At 48.3% G+C, this 27,045-nt stretch overlaps 1 protein-coding gene across 9 annotated transcripts in view; it reads right to left on the bottom strand.

Annotated features, from left to right (window-relative positions):
* Positions 1-27,045, bottom strand: part of Agap1 (ArfGAP with GTPase domain, ankyrin repeat and PH domain 1) — a 428,036-nt gene that overhangs the window by 209,831 nt on the left and 191,160 nt on the right. For all 9 annotated transcript variants that reach the window (XM_032901597.1, XM_032901598.1, XM_032901599.1 and 6 more), the window contains 3 exons: positions 11,787-11,914; positions 10,479-10,634; positions 4,539-4,631 (listed from right to left, as the gene is read on the bottom strand). In XM_032901597.1, the coding sequence (XP_032757488.1) occupies positions 4,539-4,631; positions 10,479-10,634; positions 11,787-11,914 (377 nt within the window). The remainder of the gene's footprint in view (positions 1-4,538; positions 4,632-10,478; positions 10,635-11,786; positions 11,915-27,045) is intronic.

Below are 27,045 nucleotides of genomic sequence, written 5' to 3'. Positions count from 1 at the left end.
AGTAAAAGGCCCCACTCCCACTTAAGGGCTCTGAGTCGGTGCTAAAGCATGGGTTCTTTACAACTGGAGAGCTGTAGGATGAAGATCCAAAGAAGTGGAAACTGCCCGGAGAGACTGAGGTAGGAATCGTGCAGCAGAGGGCTCAGAGCATTCCTGTTGGAGGGCTTGGTTCTCTACATACCTCCTGAGGGTTCTTCAGTCCAGTCTGGACCCTCTCCAAATATCAAAACCACAGGTCAAATTAGAAGCCCAGGGCTTCTAAAAAGCAGAAGGCAGAACAGTGTTAGGAGCTTTGCAAAACCTCCTCCAAGCAGAGCCCTGCCTGTGGGGACCCTGTACTGACAAGATAGGCTCATTGCTGGGACCCGATTTCATCAGCAAAGTAACCCTGGCATGGCAGGCCCCCAGGGTGGGGCTCTGGCCTAGCACCTGCAGCTGCCCTGCACGGAGACTGAAGAAAATACCTCAACCGAGTTAAGCGGAATCAGTATTTTCAGGTTTGGAATCTCTTAAGACTTGTGTGCCGGATAGCTTCTGTTCGTGGCTACAGCGGAATCCGTGTTCAGTTGCGGAAGTGTGACGAGACACGGTGACCTCACGCCTGCTCGTGTGTGTGCGTAGACGGGTGTGCACACACTCCTGACATCTCTGACTCTCAGCGTGAGGGCTAGGCCCTGGCTGGGAGTCCACGGAAGAGGAGGAGGCCGAAGCTCAGGGCTGTGTATACGCACTCAGATATAGAGATTAAAAAATGCTAAAGAGAAAGAAGAAAAGAGTACACAGCTGCCGTCCCCTAAACAGACCTCCCATCTGCCACCCACGATTTGCATGTCACCTTCTCCGGGCTCATTTGTACTTCATTAACTGCCATTGACTTAACAAGATTTATGCAAATGACACCATAGGAGCTCCCTAACTCCCACTGCAATCAAGTGATTATGTATGTACAACTTGCCACAGCGATGAAAAATTAATACGTGACAAGCCCACTGGCCGCTGAGCTGGGCCGCTGGCTTTTATTTTTCTCGCTTTGCTTTTTCAATCCTACTCGAACAGACCTTATCTTGTTAGTAAGAAAGGAAGCGGGGCTCTCTAAATCCATCTGCTCTGGGCAGCCAGATAGGACAAAAGGAGAGTTGTGCCCAGATCCTGAAGAAATGAGATTATGGTCGAGGAAACAACTCCGTATTCCTGAGGGACCTTTGACTGCGGGAAGAGAGAAATGAAGTCACGAGTGCCGGGGCTCGGCCACCTACCTGTAACAAGCTTAAGGGAGGAAGGCGGCCCATGCACTCGGGAAACCTGCACAACGATGAGGGAAGTCACAGGCCATGGGGGGCTGCCCCACTCAACCCCCAGTGCTCGCACACCTCCCAGGGAGGAGCAGAAGTAACCAAGGACAGGGCTGTGAAGCTGACTCCTCTACCCTGAGGCCAGTGGTCCAGCAACAGGGTGGGACTCTCGACGTGTCTCTACCAGAAGTCGCTGAGGGCCAAGGACTCTATCGGCTGAGAGGGGACAGACGGGCAGGTGGTTGCTAATGAACAGCAATGCTTTCCCTTGAGGACAGATCCCCTTTCCTACGGCATCCCTGAAGAAACAGGGAGACAGGCACAGCCTTAGACAAACTCTACACGGTACAAGACACCTTTGTGGCAGGTGATGGCTCTCATGTGTGATTTCACACACGTAAAACTTGGGACTGAAGAAATGGCTCAGTGGTTAAGACCACTTAATGCTCTTGCAGAGGACCCAAGTTGGTTTCCTGTACCCACATGTGGTGGCTCACAATGAGATGGAACTCTAGTTCTAGGGGATCCAATGCCTCCTTCTGGCCTCCACAGGAACTGCATGCACATGGTGCTCAGAAACTCACACAGGCGTGCGTACACACGTATACACACACACACACACACACACACACACACACACACACACACACACACACACACACAAGCACTCCTTAAAACTTAACTTTGCTTTGGAGGGTTCTTGTCACCATGCAGTGGAGAAAGCGCAGATGTGAGGTCCCTAGCTGGCTAGTCCTGAATGCTCACCCTGCTTGCATTTAACTTACGATCAACGTAACCTAATGGCCCCCGCTCTGCTAGGGGTTAGACAGGACTCTTCATAAAAAGACACATAGGTAACAAGACCTCATTTAAGAGGTCTATTCAGGAATCCACCTGTGGGCTTTCTAGAACATTTTAGGCAGGTACTGCCCCCTTCAGGCTTCCTCCTAATCCTCATGTTTCCACACAGAGGTCACCACAGCAGAGTGAGGGCAGCACAGGGGAGCTACTCTCAGATGATCCACGTACTTTGAAAATTCAGGCGCACACAGCATAGAGCACTTTAACTACCCAGACCACCTATACAGGCTGTGTCTTATTCCACATGAAGTGCAGGGTGCCTCTGACTCAGGTACCTGGAATACCACAGACAAAAAACCTGAAGTCTGGATGGAATGTAAACATTCCTCGGAAAGTCTAGTGCGAGCGTTCAAGGCAGACTTCTCCAGGTCTGCACTCCGAATGGGAGGGGAGTGATCGTTGAGCATCGACTACAGCAGGACCATGTGGGGCCGGGAGCAGACCAGGTAGGAGTTCCCTGGCTCCTTACTGTGGACACCTAGTGGCTGAAATCAAGTGTTCTCTACTCCCAAGAGTCACAAGGAAACCACGATTTCAACTAGAGTATCACTGAACATCCAAGCTTCCCCAGGGATGCAATGGGCCATTTCACACTAGCCGGTCACTCCAGTCTTTGCAAACTCAAAGTTGGGTTTGGGAAGCTGGCCCTGTCCAAAGATGAGCAGGGAACAGATTAAGTGAGGCTCCAATTACACCAGGGTCTGGCTGGCTCCCCATGAGTTTCCTGTTGGGACAGTGAGCCTCCCCTCCGGCCAGGAGTGGACAGGAATCCGGAAGACGAGGGTGGACATTAAGCAGCGATCCTCTTCAATGTCCTAGCTCTGGTTCTTCACATGAAAAATGGCTAAATAATCCTTATGACTCTACAGGAAACAACGCTGCACAGAAATCATACACTAAAATAGCTTTATGTAGAGTTAGCTTATAACAAATAATTAAAAGTGAGGAAACAGCTATGCTCATGGCCCTCAGAAGTAACGAACCTTGCCTTGTTTGTAAACACATGGAAGGTGGAAATTTTTCTTCATGGTGCTGCAAGCTGGCTCCTAAATTTGTCAGCCCGTATGGTAAGGGCGGTCCTACCCTGAGGTGGAACAGCCCTGCTGACACCTCTAGGCCGCCTTCCCCTGGGTCACAGGCTCACACCTCACTGGGCAGAGGGCGAATGTGGCACACGGGGGCCACTCTGGTCTGCAGCAGGAGGGTGGAGAGCAGCAGTCTTGGCTTCTCGGAAGTCCCCTGCAGAGGCTCTCACAGCTTCCATCTGAATCGCTCCGGCTCCTCACAAGGGCCGCAGCCGTCAGCTGCAAACAGGTAAACCCTGCACTGCCAACGTGAGCCCGCTGTATTCTGCATCAACTCTTCCCCTCCCTCAAGGCAGCTGGTGCCCATGCGCACAGACCAAGTGAAGCCGGGCGGAGGCTGTAGAAGACGCAACGGCGCCCTAGATCACCCGGAGCTTCGAGTGGGCCAGCAGTGTCACCCGTGGAAGGCAGAGCTATGTCCTACTCACAGATTTCCTGCCCCCACCCGAAGAGAACAGGGTCTAAATCAATTGGCTTTCTTTATCAACCAAAAAGATGACATTTCGAGAGCCGCTGAGCCGGGCTGAACTCTTTATTCTTATTGTTTCGGAAATGAAGCGGCAAAAGACGTCACACGCGAATTCCAGTGTGTCTTGCTAGAGACGTGAAGTAATTTAGGATCTGGTTTCCGGGCTAATGAAAACCCATTTCAGGCTAGCAACATTGGCCAAAACAAATGCTTGAATTCAAGTCCTGTTGTGTAATGGGGAAGTTTAATTAAGGCCCCACATTACAGCTGTAAATGTTCCTGTGTATAATAAGGTCTAAATGAAACTGAACCTAATCAAAGTTACAATCCCTTCATTAGCAAATTACAAACAAGAGCGCACAGCTGACACGCCGGCTATGATTATTACAACTAATTGCCTCGTTGTTACAGACCAGCCTGAAACAGTGTTCAGATGTCCGTCTGCAAGAGCAAATTAGGGCCACGTCAGGCTATTCCTGTGATCACAAGGGGTTCTTCTGCAGCGATCTGATTTACCCCTGTCGCCTGGCGGCCAGCGGCCCAATCAAAGCCACGCTACAAAGGCAGCCTTTGAAGCCAGTGCAGCATGGAAACACACTCCATATGCAGGCGGGCAGACCGCACTTCATTAGAGCTGCTGTCGCATTTCCCTCTTCTTATTCTAATGATCCCATTTTAATACTCACAGGAACCCCTTCTAATTGATGTCAAGTGAGTGACTTCTACATTCATCAACAGAGCACATCAAACAAACCCTGGTGCTCCAGCCAGCAGCATCCCAGGCTGCACAGAGGTGTGTCTCCAGCGAGGCGGGGAAGGGGACGAGTGTACCTGTTTAATTGGGATGGCTCGCCCGCTCCCGATGCTGTCCGCGCGGCTCTCCAGGCCTTTCTTCTCTTTGTCTGGGTCGCTCCCTTTCCTAGACTGCAAAGCAAAAAAAGTAAAGTTAGCGTTTGGATGAGGGTTGTGGCTGCCAGACGGGTCTTGCCCCTATGCGCAGAGCTCCTGCCAACAGGATCGAGGACGGCCGCCCCCAGCAGTTCATCCTCACTGACTCATCATTCCAAAGAGAATCTTCTAAACTTTCCCCCTGACTTTTCTACTGCGAAATTATCTTTTAATTCTTTTTTAAAGAGTTCAAAATGCAATTACTAGAAACCAATGGACCATCCAGGAAAGCAACGCCCAACGAGAAAACACATTCTAGAGCTGCAGTAAGCATAGCCGAGGAGAGAGGGGCCCCTCGAAGGTTATCTGGAAGCCCCTCTACAGAACTGTATGGATTAAATTAACGTCTGGATGATTTAAAAAGTCTATTAGCCACGCAGCGGTGTGGCTTGCTGGTGTACCCCCATGAGTCGTTTTAAGGGGCAAGCAATGTTTCCTTTTATTACTTCTGGCCGGTTAGAAAACTGATTTCAAAGTTAAAGCAGTCTACTGTGCAACGGAACGATAACAGAGGCAAAAACGGAAAATCTCCTTTTTGACAAAACGTCAATATCCGGCGAGCAATGAGCAGGGTTTGTTTGCCAGGTTCCTGAGCCAATTATCTCGGAAGGATGGCTGACACTGTGCGTACTGCCCAGTGGCCGGCAGGTGTCGGGAGGAGGGCACCTCGGGAGAGCTGCAGGAGCACCAGCCACCGTCCACGTCCCAGCTCCTGCTGGCATGAGCAAGTGTAAGCACGGTGATTGTCTGACAGATTTATTTTATTATGAGAGAAAGATCTGAGACTCGTCCTCCTTAATAACAGTGCTGACAAGTGACAACTTCACTCCATTACTTTTCAATGGGAACATTACTCACGCAATATTGAAAATGGAGAAACATTTTCCTGTGCTTTTCAAATCTGAGATGATATATGAAACAGAGAGACTCGGTGGTGTCCAGTGCTGCTGGGAGTAGCTAATGAAATTCAGATTCAAAAGGGATGTGGGACGAAGCAGACGATGCTTCTGAAGCAGCATCCGAAAAGGCAAGGCCCTGAGACTTAATAAAAGCAAGGCCCGATGGGACAGGTTAGTGCCAAAATTCAGATGGACGACTGAGAGAAAGGTGCTTGTCATATCAAATGGGCTCGGGCACCTCAAAGGGGCCGACTTTGCCCCGCGGCAGTGCCCGTGAGAAAGCACACTCTTAGCTGACTGCAGGAGCTTCTGCGTTTGTCCAGTGTCTCCTCCGTGCCCCAAGCCTCTCTTCATCATGGATCCCAGATGTGTCACAGAAGCTCCGCTCTTCACTCTTCGGTCACTGATAAAGCACATCAAGACTGCACAGCCAACTCTTTTCCCACAGGTCAGCTGTGGGCGGGGATGCACATGAGGAAGTTCCAAGGCTCATGGCTGACAACATTTCAGAGACATTCCAGATCAGTGAAGAGCATTCGAGGCATTTTGGGGACTTTATCAATTCTAAATACCTAAATTTGAAAATCCATCTTCATTATTCTCCATTAAGCAGAATAATTAACAAAACAAACATTAAAAAAAAAAAATGAACATTTTCCTGGAGGCGGCGCATCTGTCCCCGGTCGCTGTTCTCAGAACAGAATTCTGGATTCCACGGCAGCAGGAAGAAGCAGGCAGTGTTGTTGAACACCACTCGAAATGTGTAAAGAAACAGAAGCCATGTTCCACATAATCACAAGCTCAGAGACAAATGAGACAGAAACTCAGGGTACTCATTGGGGGGAAAAATCCACAATGGTACAGTTTTTTGCGGAGAGTGCCGTAAGACTACAGGAAGGCTCTGACAAGCTGCTGGGCGGAAGTGCTGGCTGCCTACCACAGGCTGACCCAAGGACAAGTAAACCACGACCAATCCAGGAGGTATGAACCCTGCGTCTCTGAATCCCAGGGGAGGTCCCTGTACATTCCTGCCCACATTGAGAGACTTCAGTGGGCCACATCCTCCCCTGCTGCCAAAACTGCTCACTAGATGCTGCTGGCAGCCCTTGGTGCCCACTGCTAGATCAAGCCTGCCACGTTCCTCAGAACCAGAGTTTATCACACCCGCGAGGGCGAGGGACTTCAGGCCGCCACTTCGAACTTAGAATGACTGCTGAGTACCACAGACACCGAAGACAGAGGGGAGGGAAGGGAAGGATTATCTACTTCGTTTAAAAAATGGTTAACTCCCCATACGTATTAAACAAAGTCACAGAGGCAGCCAGTCCCTTGGCCGTCAGGCGGAGAATCGCCGCGGGCATCCCTGCCCATCGGAGTCTGCTCCTCACTGCCAACCAGTGGGCAGGAGCAGACGGAACGCACCATGCCAGGCTTCGGGGCTCCTGTTCTCCATGAGACACCAAGTGTCAATTCTTTTATACCATGGATCACGTTGTCCCTTTTCTCCTGTGAGCTTCTCTAAGTAGGTCCGGGTTCTGTGTAATCTTCGGGTACCGTGGAGCTTAGCTCTATTTAATGGCATCAGCATTGCACAGCAAGTTTTTATGTGGCTTTAAAAATGCCACATAAAGACATAATTCTTTAAAAGCTTGAAAAGGGATAAGGCAACACCACGCAGAACTTAAGAAGCCTTGCTAGGAACACCACCAAATGCAGACAACGTGTATCTACCCACCCAGGTAAATGGCAATCCCTGGAACGGAGGCAGGAGGATGGATAAGGTAGCTCAGATTTTCACTGAGGAGGTCTGTGCCGCACGAAGCAGCAGCTGCAAGCAGACTGCTCAATCCCAGGATTACCACACAGAATACGAGTGGTTTTTCTTTTCTTAACTCATATATTTCAAAATATTATTCCACAAAACATTTCAACCACATGTAAATTGGGCTGCTAAAATGAATTTTCCCCCTACCCCCAAATTGCCTATTTCTAAAGTAGGCATCCATTGGGTCATCTTCTAATCTTTCATTTCTCAAAGCAATGACCTTACATTAAAAAAAAAAAAAAAAAAAAGAAAGAAAGGAAGAAAGAAAGAAAGAAAGAAAGACAGAAAGAAAGAAGGAAAGAAAGGAAAAAAAACCTAACAAAACACAATACAATTTAAATTCTCATTGGTAAGGCAAAATTGCCACTGCAAATTAATGTAAGATCTGCTACAACTGGTGTGATTTAGTTTATGTAATTTCATACAAAATACATGGGATTTATTTGTTTAAAACCTGTACGTTTGCAAATGGAAATACCCCGAGAGCTGAAGAAGGTCTTAGCCCTGTGTGGTCCTGTGTGACGTGTGGACGGGTTAAGCACTATGAGCATAGGAACCGCCTCCAGCCTTCTTAAAATGTGCTAATTGTTGAGTGGACAGAGCCCACCTGCATAGCTACATTCTGGGCCGTGGGAAGAGCTAACTAAGACAGTTTGCTGGATCCAGCACAGCTAAATGACATATATACTTTGACAGTGTTAGTCAGAAGTCACCCATAGCAACAGGAATGAAGACTGCAAAACTGGACATCTTTGAAGACAGAAGCAAGCCATTACCTATTAAAATCTGGTTTCTTAATTGCTTAGATTTCAGAATTAACTCCCTCCTTTTACTGCTTGTCTAACACTGACATCTAGTGGAGTCAATGTTCCTCAGTCCTTTAACTCAGTTCCCCCACCACCTCCACCACCAATCTGCCCAATGTAAAAGCCAAACCTGGGAACAGCCACTGTGCTAAGGCTTCCAGGCACTTCAGCGGGTTTACCCTGCAGTGCCACAACAGAAAACCAGAGGGGCGCTAGACGCTTGCAGGACTCCCAATTTCTAACCCACGAACACTAGCTGGGAAACCGGGTTCAACTTTTTAAACGCATTTCTCTCGAAGTGTCTTCTGACACTGAAGAGGCAGGCAGCCAACGAAGCCAGAGGCATTCTAAGACACCTCGGTGACTATGATGTACTTCACAGGGAGCTTCTGTCGCCCTGTTCTTACAGCCCCTCGCACATGCTTGTAGGGCCCGTAGCACCATGCTTCCCCGCCTCTGTTTTCTCTCACCGTGGCCATTTCCTAGACACTGAGTACAGCCAGGGCTTTGAAGATCAACTATTAGCAAACCCGTTTCTCCCCTCCCCGCTTCAGATCTTAAAATTAAGACTACGTCATCACTCAGGACTTTTTGGATAAAAGGAACAGTTCTGTTTAAAGTAGTACGTCCTGGCTTTCCTGTGCCAGAAACCAAAGTTAATTTGCACTGAGTGGAGCTCGGCAAGAACCTAGCTAGCTAGGCGGCGTCCTCCGCGGCGTGGCTATTCCTGCAGTGTGGTGGAGGTACAGAAAGTTCTCATCCACCACTGAACCAGTCCATCCTGGGAGCCCAATGCTTCTAAAGACAGCTGTGGCAACTGTTTTTTTGTTTTTTGGAGGGTGGGGGGAGTCGCTGTTTTGTGAAGTGACACCTCCTTAACTGACTGTCCTACTCAGGACATCAGCTGGAGACTGACAGCATATGTGACTGCTGGTGCTGTGTCTAAGAAACTCGATGGCGCACCACCCTGTGTCTGTGCACACATCAGACCCTTGCCTGCACTGTGCAGAAGCCAGAACAACCCCTGAAGACCTACCCAGCCATCCACTGACTGCCTTTGCTGAACACCACTGGTGTCCATGTTCCTGACTTCAACAGCAGTGAGAATAACAGACGTGGTCCCACTGTGGTGCCTCTGTCCCTCTAGGGTGCTCTCAGCGGATAGCCCCACTGCAGACCAGCTACTGCTCCCAGATCAGAGAGCTTCAGAGATGATCTGTCTAAGGTCAAACAAGCGCTGCCAGCGGTACGTGTCAGAGCTGTAAGATACAGGGCACCAAAGGAAAGGATGGGGTGGCTTAGAGGGGACCTGCTATCATCAGCAGACCGAGTGTGAATGAGCTCACCATGGAGACAGTCACAGACATGGTAGGAAAGAGTGAGGTACCACAGACCTGGAGGTACCTATAACACCATATGTGCATCTGCAAATGGAGGCTTCAGGGCAGACAATGAACTGCTAGTTACTCCGGGAGACTAGAAGACAGTGACAAGGCACTTCCTTGTGGCTCAGTCAGTAGCGTCCAACCAAATCCAAAGGCCAAAGGCTTTGCACAGGCTTTAATCCAAGACACTGTACAGAGGTGGCCAGGGAAAGACTTCCTGAAATCACACCATAGTAGTTCTAGGCTCAACTACAAAGTCATCTATGATAAATGGTGATGTCTGATGGACATGAGAAGCAGGAAACAGTATGCTTCCCTCTTCTGTAGTCAGGGAGCATCTGCGTCCAACAGCTCAAAAAGCTTAAAAACTGCACACCCATGTCCACACCTTAGACTCGGTCTCTAAATCTAAGCTCAGATTTCCAATCCAGGATGCCTCCTGAGGGCTCTGAGGAAAGCCCAAGAGAAGCCCGCGGCAGGAATCCCTTAAAGCCCTGGAAAGAGGGAGAAGTGGGGTTTGCTATACCCTCAGACAGGCGAGTCCTATCACCATGCCCACCCCTGGGGTCAGTTCTCAGACCCCAGCAGGTGAATGTGGCTATAGTTAAGATCTCTGTGATTGGTCAGATGTGAGTGTAAATACCCCAAGACCTCCGCCATCTCCGTGTCTAACACAAGTCCTTAGTGTGAGACCATGGAAGTCCTGAGAGGGTAAAGGCTGTACACAGACGCCTCAGGACTCACACCCAGTCCCTGCTGGGAAATTCCCATTCTGCTCTGGAACCAAATTTCTGCTTCTCACAGTTTTCTCAGACTCCGAGAGAGTCACTGCAATTCTCACTAGTTTGGCTTGAGTTCTGCCGACCTCATGTGACACTGAGAGGTTGGTCCCCAGGACTGATACTCACTGTGAATAGGTTGGACCTGCGCTTGGATTGCTTCCGGACGGGCGTTGGAGTGTTGGCAGTGGGAGGGACGTCGATCCGAAGCTCCTTCTGGCTGGTGCTTGGGGTCGAAGGGACAGACGATGAGTAGTCGCTTAAACTCCCACCTCCGTTACTTGTCTGTAAAAGTTAAAAACAAAAACAGTGTCCTGTCAAGGAAACAGCATAAAATCTACCCAAGCAGGGTCACTGCAAGAAAATGGCAAGTGGCCATGAAGCAGCTCTCTCTATGAGATAAGGTGTCAACTCCTTTACCTGGCCAGTTTTACAAGCACCGAATGCTACTGGAAACAACAGTTACTTTGTCTGAGAAAAGGGAGCTCCGGTCTCTGAATGGGGCTTAAAATTTTCTTTCTATTTCTGGAGAAAGGGGCTCATTCTGTTGCCTTGGCTGACCTAAAACTCACTATGTCTCAGTCTCTAGACTACTGAGACTATGGGTGTCAGAACCAATACAGTGAACTCTGAAAAGCAAGGCACAGTTAAAAATGGTCCCCTGGTCATGTCACTGTTCCTCCCAGGATGAAGAGGGAATGGACACTCAGAACATCTTTAAACAGCCACTCTTAAATGAACCTCATAAACCAAAGTACTGTCCTAAAACGTTTTCAGATCACTCAAAAGTTAAAGACACCAATAGAGAAGGGGTTCAGCTGTGTGGCTGACTAGGCCCCAATGGTAAATGTACCGGGTGCTGGCTTCCCAGGCAAATTGAGCTCCTGGAACGGGACACATACCCAAGGAGGACTGATCACAAAACAAGGACCAGCAAGTCACCAGCTCTTTAACAAGGTTCTGGGTGGATCCCTTTGACAAATACTTTGCTTCGAAATTAATAATTTAGTAAAACATTGTTGAGGGATCGTCTGGCTTCCTCGGGACCTAGAGGAGATGGCGGCTGTAACCAAAGGTCCAAGCGTAAGTGTGTTCCTCAGCGTAAGATTTACTCATAGCTGCTGCCGCTATAGACCTACCAAGAGCAGAGCCAGTGGTTTCAATCAACAAAGACAGCAGCACACACCTGGCACCACCCTGTGCCAGCATGCCTCATAACGCAGGCAGTGTGCAGACAGAACATTAAAGACCGACTCCCATAAAGCCCACGTGGCCACAGCAGCCTCTGAAGAAAATGGGAAGTCAATTACAGACATGCTGTTATTTACAAAGTTAAAAAAAGAAGGATGACAGCTTTGGCACGGGCTGCGGACCCTCCCTGCCCCCGTCGTCCTTGGCACCCGCTCACTGCCTCATCTCCCACATCACCTCGCATACCTGGCTGATGTGTACTGCGGACACTTGGGCAGAACACACAGAGGAGTGGCTTGGAGAGTTGGGTAAGGACTTGCAGGGGCCTATGGACAGCTGCTGCTTCTTCCTCGTGGCAACAATCTTCTGGGCAACTAGTAGACACAGAGACAGGAGACATTGATGTGAGGCCGCTGGCCGCCCGCATATGAAGGGAACACCAAAGACCTCTGGTGATCCCTGGCTCCTGCCGTTTCCTTTGGACGCCTGACTACTAGGAGAAATATGACATTTCCCAGGGCTTCTGAATCTCATCTCTCAGCTGATCATAGCCCGCAAAACAAGCCCTGGCCAACTGAACCAGAGCACAAGCAAACCCTAGCCAATCAGGCCAGAGCACAAGCAAACCCTAGCCAATCAGGCCAGAGCACAAGCAAGCCCTAGCCAATCAGGCCAGAGCACAAGCAAGCCCTGGCCAATCAGGCCAGAGCACAAGCAAACCCTAGCCAATCAGGCCAGAGCACAAGCAAGTCCTGGCCAACTGAACCAGAGCACAAGCAAACCCTGGCCAATCAGGCCAGAGCACAAGCAAGCCCTGGCCAATCAGGCCAAAGCACAAGCAAACCCTAGCCAATCAGGCCAGAGCACAAGCAAGCCCTGGCCAATGGTACAAGAATAGGAAGCTCGTTTGGCTATCAGGACCTGTCCTCAGGTGAGAGATGCTCTTTGTCCCTTTCTTTGTCTTTTTGCTTGTTCTCTTGGACATGTACAGATGCAACTCTGGTGCCAGCAGTCACCAGGCCATTAGATGACTTGGAAACTGAAACCACATCAGTGAGATAGGATTCAAAACAGACCAGTCCTAACCCCTGGGAGGGCCTCAGCCTGCCTGCTTGGACCACCTCAAGGTAGCAACGTGTAGCAAGAGGTACACAGCCACCGTGACTTATCCTAATCAAATAACTGTTTCCAATTATTTGATGTAAGAGTAATCCCAAAGAAGGAAAATTGAACAGAATCCTTTTGGAAGCTTCTTGAAAAAAATGACTTGTAACAGATTTGTAGAATTAAATACTCAAACAAGAGTAATTTTATCAAGGACCCTTCCTTCTGTTTTCATTCTAACATACTACCACATACACCGGAAGTTTATATTAGTCGATACAAATATAAATTCAACCAGCCATAACTTCTCTCAGCAGATAGGCTTGCTGATAAGGCAGACTGAATTTAACTGCAAGGAAAATCAACGACCAGAAGAACCATTCTTGCACCAATAGGTGTCGTTGCAGAGGAGTAGCTGCAGTAGGTACAGTGTGGGGACACGTCTTTGGGAGGGGGCCGGGGGGAGGGGTGGGCCTGGAATTAAGCCTAGAGTTTCCTGGTCCTTGCCTCTGCACACACTGGTGCTCCTTCTGAGGCACTCTGTCCCTCTAGGACCCATGGTTACAAGAACCAGGCCACTCTGTGTTCACAGACAATTTCACTTTCAAATGAACACAACTTTAAGCAGAAGCTGGTGTGTCCACAGCTCATGCTTCTGTGCAAATGGATGGTAGTGTTAAATGTGGAAATGCAATCTATAAAAAATGGTTCCCAGAGACGAAGCAGCCGCTTCTTCATCAGTCACGGCCCACCTCCAAAAGGCTTCTCATCACCCTGAAAGGATGGTATCAATTAATTTATCTTCCCGCCACGTATTGATCATAACCTTCATCAGCTAATCATGTTTAAATTACAGAGGAATTTCGTGGCACTCCGTCATTTCAAAGCCATTGGTGTATTGATCAGGGACCGTTGAAAATGTGTATTAGACTATCTTAAGAAAAATCATTACGTGCACTCAAAAAGAAAACCTAAGGTCAGTGTCCAAGAGCTGAAAAATAAGTGTCACAGGGAGGTTCTGAAACGTCAAACCCCAAATTAACCCCAAATCCTAGTTGCCCAGGTGCTGTGGTCTGGATGTAAAATGTCCCTTTGGGCTCCTATGTCGGAAACTTGATACCCGACTGGTGCCGCCGTTCAGGGAGTTCTTGAAGAGTTAGAAGGTGGAGCCCTGGTGAAGGATGTGTATTTTTTAGCCTGGTGCTACTTCCTGTCCTGTCTTTCTAGGGATGAAATGTGATCAGTCGGCTTCCTGGCTGCCAGTCCATCTTCATGCTCCTGCTGCTATGCTCTCCCCACCATGATGGGTCCTATCCCCTCTGAACTGTCAGTCAAGAGAAACCCCCTTGCCCCAGTTGCTCTTTTTGTCACAGCAACAGAAAAGTAACTAATGTACCAGGAAACTAAGCATTTGCCAAAGGAGGCTCAGATAATCAACGTTAAGTCTTACTCCCAGCCTGTGTTCCCACCAACCTGGACCCAAAACGACTTAACCACGGCCCTTAGAGGAAAGGCACAAAACATCTCAATCGTGCACTCTGGGCACCTGCTATGAAGGTCTTGTGTAAGGGAAGGTTTAGGAAACTAAGTCAAGCATGTTATGGAAACTCACATTGTGTGAAACTTTGAATGTGAATCCCTGCCATCCTTCTTGGAAGGCACCGGCAACTATTTAAGAATAAAGAGCACGGCTCAGAGCAAAGCCACAATGGGCGGCACAGAGCGTGGCTGCACACTAAGTAAAAGCCCTGGGCCCATGGCGACTGCTCCTCAAACTTAATCACCAGGACACAGACCCATAGCATCTAACAATCAGCAGCACTTATTTTTACTACATTTTACTTTGTGTTTGACCCATTTCCTCTTTATTATTCTTCAGACCTTCTAACTTACACCAATAAAGGAAAGAAAATGATATTTTCAATTTTTTGTTCCATGATGTTGTGAATAATTTGTTAAGATAAAACATGAGAATAGGGCACATCTACTTAACGCCAGACAAGAGGATTCTGGGTAAGGATGAATCAAATGAGAAGGGGGAAGATGAAGAAGGCTGTCTGGTGTTGTAAGACACCATGGCACCTTTTCTGTCTAAGGGAAAATGGATATTAACTTCCTGATAATAGCCACATACTCGCTGATGGCTGCTGCTACTTCCTGCATTGTGTTCAAGGAGGAAACAGCACCACACCTGGCGACTCAGTTAAAGACTTTCCTACGTGTCACTAGGTGACTGAAAAGTACAGAGACAACTCCGCTCAGGAAGGAGCCACGCATACGATTACAGGACCATGTCCACCATTGTGGGACTGTGTGGGAACCTAGGCAGAGCTGAACCTAACAGTGACAACTTAGTCCCTCCCCAATCACAAGCCTACAGCATGGGCCACAGGGACAAAGGCAGGCCCTGCCACTGTGAAACTGTAATTATTGCTGATACTTGGAATAAAGTGCTGGTAGGGTTACAGTCAGATAGAACCCCAGACTCTGCTGGCTGGGTGATCTAATTGCTAGAAGCTTGGCCATTCGACAAATACTTACACCAGCAGTACACACGTGGCAACGCCTCGCTTTACGTGTTATGCATCAAACACACAAAAACCCAAGCCCCAAATGATCTGGGTTTTGTTGTTGTTGTTGTTGTTTTGTTTTGTTTTTACTGTTTTTTATTCTCCATGCTTGGTGGGGTTCTATACCCCTAAGGGCTGTGCTCCATCTAAATGTGTCACCTAGGACAAGATGACCACTGCCCTTTACCACAGAGTCCACCAATTTCTCTCTTCTCGTTCTTGGGGGTGGGGGGCTTGGGGTTCTTTAAAGCTGCTTCCGCTACAATGGAGCTTTCTGTCTGGACTTGAATGGGGGTGGGGGACAACAGAAAGCCCTCCCTTTGCCTAGCCGTTTGTTTGTACCTGTGGATTTAATCTCAAAGCTCACAATGGTCAAGCTCAGTCAGAGGAGCAAGTCAGAAAGGTGCCACCTTAAACAGGCGTGGGCCAGTACCTGGCGGTTTGACAAAGTTCTCCTCCAAGTTGGAACGTCTCCATCCTAATCTGGGTTAATGTAATCTTTAAACTAAAACATATATTCATATACATAACTTCATTCTCCAACTAGAAAAAGTTACAGATCCTAACAACAAAAACCAACATGAATTTACTTGCTTCTCTCAAAATTGAACATTTTCTACTGAACAAGGAAGCGCTGGAAAACTGACATTGACTGGATCTGCTCAACCCCAGTCAAATATGGCTTTTTCTTCTTTCATGACATTGCTGGCTCATCCACACAAAACCATGAGTCACCTTGGTCCTGCCAGGAGAGTGAGCCTCTGCTCACAGCCCTGTGACCATGCACATAGAGGCATTTGTCATTGCTGGCTGAAGGCTGGGCACAGTGGAAGACCTATGACCTCACTCCATCCAGCAGATAAAGAGGACTCAGTTGAAGACGCAGTGGTCTCACAAAACCTGAAAGACGGAGGCAGGAGGAAAACTACTAATTCTAGGCCAGCCTAGACTACATGTGGGACTGTGAAAGGCAGCCTGGTTCCTGGTTGAGCTAAGGCTAGAGACCTCAGTAACCCTGAAGGGAAGTAGGCGTTTCACCTGTTCCCAGGTACCAGGCCCCTGTCACTAGCCGCAGTCCTCCATAGAATTGTGGCCTTCAGTCACATGAGAGCAACACCTCAAGCCCCTCCACAGGTAGGGGATGTGGCTATAGGCCACACAGGCTCAAAATAGATCTCCATTTTAATGAGGTATCTAAAGGCTTGGAGGCTTAGCCAATGAACCTTCCTTCCCAGACACTTCTCCCTGCAAAAGGTATTTAACCTCTTTAAATAAAATTTAAAAGGTATTTAATCTACAGAGCTGCCATCTAATCTCCCATAGAAGGCCTCTCTGCACTCCTAGCCAAGCCTCCACCAAGCCAAACCAAGGCTGCCATCTGTGAGCTCCCCCTACCCTCAGGCTAGATCTAGCCCTTGGGCCCCCACTCCATTCTCAGCTCTTCCGAGGCTCCCAGCAGCACCCGGGTGTCCGAGAGCCTGAGAACCAGACAGTCCCAGCCTCCTTGCTCCAGCTGTCCCAAGCATGCCCAGCAACAGCATAGGGTAAGCGTGGTCAAACTTCCCTCATCCTGCTTCCATGAGTGGCCAAGCCCTGTGGTGGAGCAGACACAGGAACCATAACCCTACAACTACACATAGATTCGATCTCAAACAAGCCAACTACAATCCCAAATATAACAAATGAATTTAAAAAACAAAACAGAGAGGAGGACAGCAGCTCAGACCATGCCTGAAGGTTTCAGGCAGGACCTCCAGCCCAACCTACACTGACTCAGGAGAGGACCTGGAGAACCCCTTGCTCTCCAGCTTTCTCTCTAAGGTACTCCCATAACTGGCTGTGGTGGTTTCAATGAGATACTCACCCCATAGTCTTGGGCATTTGACACCTTAGTTGCCAGGTGCTGGCGCTGCTTGGGGGAGAGGCTTAGAAGGTAAGCGTTTCCTAACACACCTCCAAGGCAGACTCAGAGTTTACGAGGGTCATGCTGCTTTCTCTCTCTCTCTCTGTGTTTTGCTTGAGGTTCAAGATGAGCGTGAGTGCTCAGCTTCCGACTCCAGCCACCAGGCCTGCTACTTCTTGCTGCTACTTGTCATGACAGTCACATATCCCTCTGGAACTGTAAGCCCAAATAAACTGTCTTCTATGACTAACACAGTGACATAAACAAAAGAAGCTTGTTGCCAAGACAACGGTGTATCGACCAAGCAGAGGTATGGGCTCCTCTTTCCAGCAGCCTCCTTCAAGCCTGTGTCCTTGTCTGAGGCTACCCCCACCCACAACTTCTGACCCTTGTACCTCAGGAGCTGATCTGTCTCAGTGACCTTGTGTGGTGCCTAGGGTCTCTGGAAGCTGCCCGGAAGTCAGAGTCCATGTTCCCATGAGCTCTGGAAGTTTCTGGTGTAGTTGACTACACCAGGGACCGTCCATTCCTTTCTTTTCTAGACTTCCAAAACACACTAGGGCTTTGGCCTCACCCCTCTGCCTGGAACTTCCCAATTCCTTTGTTGGCTTCTCACAAGGTACCCCCAGGGCTCTGATCCTCAGGCTTCTCCAAGCTCCAGATTCTCTCTTGGGGAGGCATCTTTAGTAACTATTCTCAATGCTGACAGCTCTCTGTTGAAACTGTCCCAAGGCCTTCCTGTGCTCTAAAACTACAAGACCACAGCCAGCCCGACATCTGACTTTACAGTGCTGCCAAGCCACACATCCTCTTTCTGCTGCAGTCCCAGGCTCCTGTGCAGCACACAGGGGCAGAGCAGACACAGAAAACCAGTGTCCGACCACCAGAGATGCTCCCAAACCACCTCCACTGTCAATACCCCAACCAAGCCCTCAACCGCCCATGGCTGATTAGAAACAAGAGTCTAAAGGACGCCTAACTGTAGCCTGAGGCCCCGGCTGCAGGCTCATCTTCTCAAGGCAATCTGACTGTAACATTGTAATTATGACATTCTCACTAGGTATTAAATGCTTCTGGCTACACAAACCTCATGTGGGTTAAGGGTGGGTTTCTGCACTCCTGCGGTAGTCCTACCTTAGCACAAATGTGAAAGTCTTGCTACCTCTTCCAGAATACCCAAAGACCTCAGATAAATTCCCACAAGGTTCTAGAGTAGCAAGTCTCAACATGTGGGTCACCAACGCTCTATCTCCAAAAATATTTACATTATGATTCATAGCAGCAGCAAAATTATGGTTATGAAGTAGCGATGAAAATTAGTTTATAGTTGGGGCTCAACACAACATGAGGAGCTGAATTAAAGGGTCGCAGCCACTAGGAAGGCTGAGAACCCCTGCCCTAGAGGGAGAGATGGCAACTGAGGGGTGGGAAGAACAGGAACTGGGAGCAGAGAACAGCACACAGCCCTGCCATTATGGCTTACAGACTGGAGTACATAAGACGCATCATTAGACAAGTGTAAAGGGGGGTGTATGTGTGAAAGGGGGTGGCTACAGGAAAAACAGCAGCATGCTGCTAGCCTAGAATTGGAAGGTCCATTTTCAGGGTACTGTTTTAGAAAATTAAGTATACTAATATTTACCTAAAATAATAAAACAGTATTTTTAATGTTTGTAATAGATGCGCTAACAAAGGCTAACAGGCACACGACAGACATGAGTCATACTGTACGGTGAGTACCTGAGACAGTCTTGCGCTGCAGACCAGGCTGGCATCTCAGCAATCCTCCTGTCTACACCTCCCAACTTCTGGGGTTACAAGCACACCAATCCACCTTGCCCCAAAAATATTTTAAAAGCTTAGTCACTTTGGGTAGTAATCATTGTATGACTTGTGCATCTCTCTTCTAAGTCAACCCCGAAACAATACCCATCACACCTTCACCACAAGGCCCTGATGGAGAGCCATGAGGGGATCACCTGGGGAACCCCCATAAATAACAAAAACTGACTGCAGACTGTAAATCTTCCAGGGACAAATAGAAGATCCACTAATGTCTCCACTTTAAATTACAGGATTATGATCATTAAACTAGCTTATTAATTAAGGAGAAATTAATTGCCAAGTTACCCATATAGCTTGGAATGTGTGACTTAGGAATGAAAAAAAGAAAAAAAAACTAAAGTGGAATATTTCTCACCACAAAAACGGCAAAGTCAATACATGCTGGAGGAAGTGTGTTCCGTTCTGCTGTGATCCAATGTGTCCACCAGCCATTTATACAGTACATAAGCACTGTACGTATAGTACTATAGAAAACTATTTATACAGTTTTGAGTAAGGAGAAGGCTATGCCAGAAAGAAAAGAAGAAAAATGGAGCAAGGCTGGGGTACAGCTTGGTTGGAAGAGGGCAGTAAGTTCTAGATCCCCCCTCCTCCCACGCATGGCATAAGCTGGTCAAGAGGGTACACACCTGTCATCCTGGCATTGGGAAGAGGAGGCCAGGGTGTCTTTCCCTGCTACACGTCGAGTTGAAGGCCAGCCTGTTCTACATGAAACACTGCTTTAAAACCAAACCAAGAACGAAACCGAGACTAGAAAAGGAGAAGGGTGGGAGAATGGAGAAGCAGAGAACGAACGGCGAGGCGGTGAAGGCTCCCGGAGCTGAGAATCCACAAGGTAGCTGAAGGCAGTTCCCAAGGTGGGAGACAGCAGTCTGCTACCTGAACACCTTGTTGGGATCCAGTCAAACTATGAGGTCGTCTAAACTGCTCCGGAGGCGCTGGGCTCCAGAGATTGGCCGGCTGGCATTTCGATTAGACACTCCCATGTTGGGTTGGGTAATGATCACTGGCTATGCAGCAAAGCTACCAAAGACCCTTGTTAAAAGGGTGTGTGTGTGTGTGTGTCACAGTTTCGTGACACTGTCACTACCCCTAACAGTTTCTTTAACAGAATGAGATCCTTCTGTGGGTATGTGACTCTGCAAGGGACATCGCATTACCCTAAGCTAGAACAGGCTTCAAGCCCCAGCTTGTCACCATGCAAACCAGCTTCAGCTATTCTCAGGTCTATTCCTTCCAACTGCCCTGCTTGGCCACCAGCCCTTCTCATTCACGAACACTATTTGGCCCAATAGCATCCATGTTCCCTAGAAACCTATCTCTAAACCCTTAGAATAGTTCTTCAGTTAGAACAAATACTGAAGAAGAAGGTGACTTTTCCTACGATTGAACACGGAATACTGAGCAGGCCTTGTGGACCTCCGGGCCTCTTTTTGAAACCTTGCCAGTGAAAGCCCAGTGAGAGGCTCTGAACAGAGAGCCCCAGCTGTGGTCCCCAGGCCACCGAGTCAAGAGAGGATGGATCAGTGGCCATGGTGAATGGAAACTCTGTGGTGACTTGCCTTCCTCCTGAGACCAAAATGTCTACATACGTCTGCCTGTGTCCACCTATCCATCTGTCAATACACGCATCTCAATAAATTAGTATGTTCATGTGTATTAATCAAGTAGGTTTGGCTTTCTTGATTTTTAATGCTGGAGATCCAGATTCTTAAAACATGCTAGGTTAAGTACTCTATTGCCGGGCTAGCCTCCAGTCCCCACGACATCTCTATTACTCTCTTTAAAATAAAAAGTCCTCTAATCTAAGACATGTTTAAAAAGCCACACTGTAATTTCTTCTGGTAAGGCCTTTTGCGTTTTTCCTGAAGTAATGTAGTCTGAATTCTTAATCCGAGATTCAGTTCTTGTCTGTATTCTTTTTATCTCGTTGTATTAAAACAAATTTATCTTCATTTATGTCGCAATTACCTATTAGGGTTGTTAATTTGCTGGAAATGAAGCTATTGTTTAATTGCTCCTATTAATCGGGGATTTAAATGCCTACTGTAATAAACAGTTACCTTCAGGACGGAGCAAAGTCAAGGCTGGGGACATTAATTTCAGAATTTTAGAACGAGGGGAAATTTCTGCATCCAGGACCCCTGGATTTCCTGTTCGCAGAAATGCAGAATAATACTGAATATGCACAGGAGAGACGCAACTGGACAAGACGGTCTGTCTGCTCCTTTTACATGTGTAACAGACTGTCATGTAAAATCACTGACTATGACAAAGGACAGGAAAGCACGATGCGGGGAACACACCCATTCCCCCACCCTTTCATGTTGCCACAGCACATGGCTTCTTACGTTTTATCTCAATGTAGGCAACCAAAAACGGGCGTGTGTGTCATCCTAAGCACTCTACCAGCCGGGAAGGTACTGCGGACACCCCACCAGGGTGCTGGCCTAAGAGGGACAACAGAAACATTCACTGTGCTGGGGACTGGGGACTGGGGAGACTAGCTGGTTCTGCCTCAGCCAGGATGGATGTGGTCCTTTGTTGGGCAGAGCTCTGTACAACACACTTCCCAACACTTGCCAGAAGAGCATGCTTGCCAAACCGAACAGACTCATGGGTGTCCTTCAGGGCAACATCCAGGCCCTAGTCTGCACCCTGGGCGGACAGTGAGGTCTGCACAATCAAGGTTTGCACTAAGATGCCGGTGGGTCCTCCAGCTGTACCCCAGTTGTATTTCCCAACATCGCAACTGACATCTGCACCTTTTCTCACACAACCACCACCCCCATCCACCACACCCCTGAATTACTGCAAATCTTAACTGGTTTTGTCAGGATTCTTCTCTAACCCTGGATTTTCAATCTCCCATGCCTTCTGCTTTCCTTAGCTTCCTCAGCTCAGCGAACCTTAGCTTTGGTTTGAAAGCTGCACTTCTACCATACTGAAGAGCAGGGCCCGAATGATGCTCTTCCCTGGGCTTTCACTGGTCTAAACTCAAGTGTGAGCACAGCCTTTCTAATCCCCCTCACCCCACCCCACCCCTGTTGCACTGGTGTCAGGACCAGGCTGGAAGACAGGTGATGCCTGCATGACCACAACTCAGCCCCAGTGCCAATCCCCAGGAGGGCCCCCGAGGAGTCCTAGTCATGTTCACAGTCCCACAATGCTTGTGGTGGTGCTACTGTTCCCAGCATGCTCTTGGCTCACGAATTCTCTTAGTAAGACTGTTGGTTCTAGAATACATTTAGTTATGTTGCTGGGCCTGAGCACTCTTGACTGTATCCTTGACTGGTGTTCCGGTAGAGGTAATGAAGCTGAGCCCCAGTCCATGGCTAACATACACGGAGCCGGCTGCTTCACTCGGCTGTACTGTATCCCACAAGTCACTGACTGCTTCAGACACTGTACCCCTAGTTGGCGCACGTACCACTGGATGTACTTAGGAGCAGTGGAGACAGCCAGCTCACACTGGCTAGCCACCAGCATGCTAAGCACACTCGAGGACTCTGCAGCCCAGGCATCCAATAGAAGAGACCTGACTTCCTGCCTAATTCTTCAGGACTTTGTTTCCTAGAGTAACAGGAAACAGCGCTGAGCGTGCCAGCGATGCTGCTTCTCAGCACCTGTCTTGTGAGTCAGTTCCTCCTGGCTTCCCTGCTTGGTGCTAGGGAACCCAAACAGTGCTGCAGAGTAGAACACGCAGGAATTGGGTGCACAAGGGAAGCATGAGGGTTTAGATGCTCAGAGAAAGCTATGACAAGGAGGAAATGTTTAGGCAGATGATATGTGAGGGAAGCATCAGATCTACAGAGCAAGCTACGGCAAGTATGACTCATGGCGAAAGGTTTGGATGCTCTGAAGAGCTGCTGTACACGGCTATCCTGTGTGCCCAATTCTAAGCCAGGACCAGGGAGGAAGCTGATGCTTCTCAAAGTCAGGAGTCACACGACCCAGGCCAGCTCCATTCCCTCTCACTGAAGCCTATGTCCAGAGAACTAGAGCTGGACCTCTGATAAGTCCAGCTTCCTCAAAGATGCTTACTGGAGACGAAACTAATTCATGCTGGGAAAAGCCACCTCAGGGAAGCAGGAAGGCTGACAAGTGTGGAAGCACGTGTCAAGCTCCTTAAGGACTCTAGACGGCTCATGCATGACACAGGAGAGGCAGTCCCCTTACTGGCCTTGCTCTCTTCAGTCACCTTTGGTCTTCTGCACTGAAGACCCTAAGGATAGAAGCTGATCCCAGCTTTACTCACCACTGGGGGAGCATTCATTACTATCCAACCTCACTCAAAGCAACAGCCGACAAAACGAATAGCCCAGCACAGGCCATAATCCCGGCACTCGGGAGGCTGAGGCAGGAGGATCAGGAGTTTTAGGCCAGTATGAGAGGCAGACCTTGTGGAGTGAGGGAGTAGGAGGTTAGGAAGGAGACGGGAGAGAAAAAGAATGAGTGAGCAAGAAGAGGAAGCTGGGCCCCATGCAGCTCCCACGGCTTGCACTGGCCTGACATGAAGACAGACACGCAGAAGCCGGGCTGGAGATCTTGGGGAGAGCGAGTTGCGTGGCTTGGGCACGCTATTCTCACTGACATGGGGTTTCAGGGAGTGGGACACACACCCACACGGATTAGAAAACATGCACCATTTCAAACACCACAATTAAACACTGCGGGGAAGATCTGTTCAGAAACCTAGGAGATGATTAACCTCCCTTCTCACTTGTCCTAAGTCGGATGCAAATCAGCACCTTCTGAGCCCAGGCAAGTGAATATCCCAATAAATTGGCAATACAATTCGGATGGCAGGCAAGGAGCTAAAAGATAAATGGCTTAAACAAAGAGGGGAAAATGAACCTGTCACTTCTCCTCAACTCAGCAAGCTGTCTCACAGAGAAGCGATGATCCTGGAGCACGGCTGCTTCTGACATCCTGAAGTGGGGGCTCGGGAATCGCTGGGAATTCCTCATTCTGCAGCCTCCCAGCTCACCAGCCACAAGGACCGACCTCACAAAAGACCAAACTGGTTACAAAATAACCAACGCACCATTATCAGTTGCTTCAAAGAAAGTGTGAAGAGCCAGGCTGCCGGAAGCAGCCGGCTAGAGATCAGAAAGCAGTCAGGACATGGGCGGGGCGAGTAAGGCTCAAACTCAGAGGGGCAGCAACAAGGCAGAGTCTGCAGAGGACCAGGTAAACATCACAAGCCAAGGCAACAGCTCATGGAGATTTTAAACAGATAAAGAAACCAAGGTCAATGGGGTTACGGAGGCAGGCAGAGCCTTAAATAAGGAAGGGCAGGACAGGCGTCCAGCCGTAGATGCCGCCTCACGAACCTGGAACTAGTGAGGTTCAGTGCAAGCATCAGCTTTCCCTTTAGTGACCACTTTTGTCCTAGCCAAGGTTACAGTTTGAATCCATCTCCAGTCTGAAGCTATCCATGGCAAATGAAAGCCAAGGTGCTCAGAGCCATCTCCTACGTCCACACCAATCTTCAGAGAGCTTTAAACTGCCGGGAAAAATAGCCAGGGCAGGTGAGTGGCTCAGCAGGTAGAAGCCCTTGCTGCCAAGCCTGGCGACCTGAGTCTGATCCCAAGATGCACTCAGTAGAAGAAGAAAGAGTATCCCATAAGATGTCTGGCCTCAGGCCTCTACATGAGCACATGTGCTGAGGGAACAAGGCCTCTCCTCCAGCTCTGTCAGTCACAAGGCTGTGTCGGAAGGTCCAGGAGAAATGACAGTGACACACAGGTTGAATTATACAATGTATTGTGATGTGATTAGAAAGAAGGATGAGGTGACAGAACGGATTTCCACTCAGTCCCCGTCGTGGCTTTGTGCGTTAAGTCACTGCCGCCCCCTCCCCCAGCGCGTGTGAACACACACACACACACACACACACACACACACACACACACACACACGTCAATTATCACTAGCTACCACCACCTAGCACTAGCCCTGCCCTTCCCAATGCCTCATGCAGGGTTGCTAATGGGGCAGGCTTGCCTTTGGAGACACTGTAGTCTTCTGGCTGCCTGAATGCAATGAAATCAAGACTAGCAAGATTGCTCAGTGGGTAAAGACATTTATGACCTTAGTTCAATCTCTGGAATCCACATGGTGGAATCAGAGGATTGACTCAGGCAAGCTGTCCTATGAACAAGAGTACATGGTACACACGTACATGTACACGCACGCACACATGTAGACACACATAGCAATAAAAGTGACCAGGCCTATGAGGAATTTCAAGAGCCTAGTAAAATACATGATGTAAACTTCTACAAAAACATAAAAGCCCTAACAGTTCCTTTAAACAGACTGCAGCTGTCAAAGAGTTAAGTAGATGGTGGACAGAAACTTTCTAACATTTCTCTCCTTTAATGAGAAATTAAGTTTATCAACTGCCATTGTAATTATGCACAGCACCTCAGGTAATTAAAAGGGATCTAAATCTAATTTTATTTACATTTAGAATACCTGAGGTCATCTCTGATCAAGACTTCACTTCGTGACTAATAATACTTCAGTGTTAATTAGAGCTCAGCAGCGAATGCTGATTGATTTTGAATCTGTAATCTGCAGTGACTTAGCAACATCAAGAGAGCCTCAGCCCTTCCTGGAACACAGCAGCTCACACGACTGACTGGCATCGGGTATTTTTAGCTCAGGAAACTCTCAAAAGCACAGATGCTAGACTGTGCTTCTCCCTGAGAGAAAAATTCTCATATTAAATATAAATTACTCTGTTTTAGATCAGGATGGATATGGTGGTATAAACACAGTAACTGTGGTATTGAATTGTCCCTAAAATGTTTATAGTACAAGTTTGTCTACTGCAATAAACATGCATTTCTGCCCACCTGGACCCGACGAGGGAAGTGTGTTGCTTTGTCTACTTTATTGCATACCTATGCACCCGTCCTTCACACCACCCCACCCCACCCCTTGCCATCTCCCTCTTTCCATTGTATGACATATTTCAAGCCTTGTGCAGCCTTCAGTTCACCCCCTTAACACTTCATCAGCAGCCATAAACCAAAGGTTATGAAGGGGGCTGGAGAGATGGCTCAGCGGTTAAGAGCACTGACTGCTCTTCCCGAGGTCCTGAGTTCAATTCCCAGCAACCACATGGTGGCTCACAACCATCTGTAATGGGATCTGATGCCCTCTTCTGGTGTGTCTGAAGAGAATAACAGTGTACTCACATACATAAAATAATTTTAAAAAGGTTATGAAGACTCAGACAAAAAGGCAACCCATCTCTTCTCAAACTATGGTCCTTCTACTTGACAGTCTTGCTTTAATACACCCTAAGAAAATATTCTTTATCGAAAAGTAAAAACTACCGTTCTTGGTGACATCCAGGCTAGAGTTCTCAGGGAAATAAGGCACCTTAAAAGTCTGTGGTAGAGGCTAGGCCTAATGACTTTCAGGCCAGATCGTCACACTCCAACAACACAGGTACACATGCAAGAACCTATACTCCAAAAAACAAAAACAAAAACAAAAAACCACCATCTCCTAGTTTAAAATATTAAAAGCAAAAAATAAACAATTTGCTGACTGGGTGAAGAGAGCTGACATCATGTGATGTCTACACTACTTCCCAACACAAGAGTGTGTGCATACACACGCACGCGCGCACGCACGCACACACACACACACACACACACACACACACACACACACACACTTCAGCACATCTCTAGGTTGGCCTTGATGCTGAACACAGAAAGTCAGCAGGGCCAGGCTGAGATTCTACACCATTTAGGGGTGTCCCAGAGAAGAGAGGACTTTTAGGAGGTGACTCAAAGAAGACAGGTTTTCCTTTTGGGGTTGGAGTCCTTCACTATTTGGCTGAATATCAAAAACCATGCCTGTAGGTGAGACGTGCTCAGGGAAAGACAAGTCACAACCGGGAAATTTAAAGTGACGACGGACCACGCTGCTGAGACAAGCTTAGACCTTGGGCATCCAGTACAAACACACAGAGAAAAGATGACAGAGGCACGATGTGGCTTTGTTTCTAAAACAGATTTCTCTTTCCACGAAGAAAGTGTACGGGGAAGGAGTCTAA

The sequence above is a fragment of the Rattus rattus genome, chromosome 4 (assembly GCF_011064425.1).
Source record: "Rattus rattus isolate New Zealand chromosome 4, Rrattus_CSIRO_v1, whole genome shotgun sequence".
Taxonomy (NCBI): domain Eukaryota; kingdom Metazoa; phylum Chordata; class Mammalia; order Rodentia; family Muridae; genus Rattus; species Rattus rattus.
The sequence above is the reverse complement of the archived record's forward strand: the minus strand, read 5'-3'. Positions and strand labels throughout refer to the sequence as shown.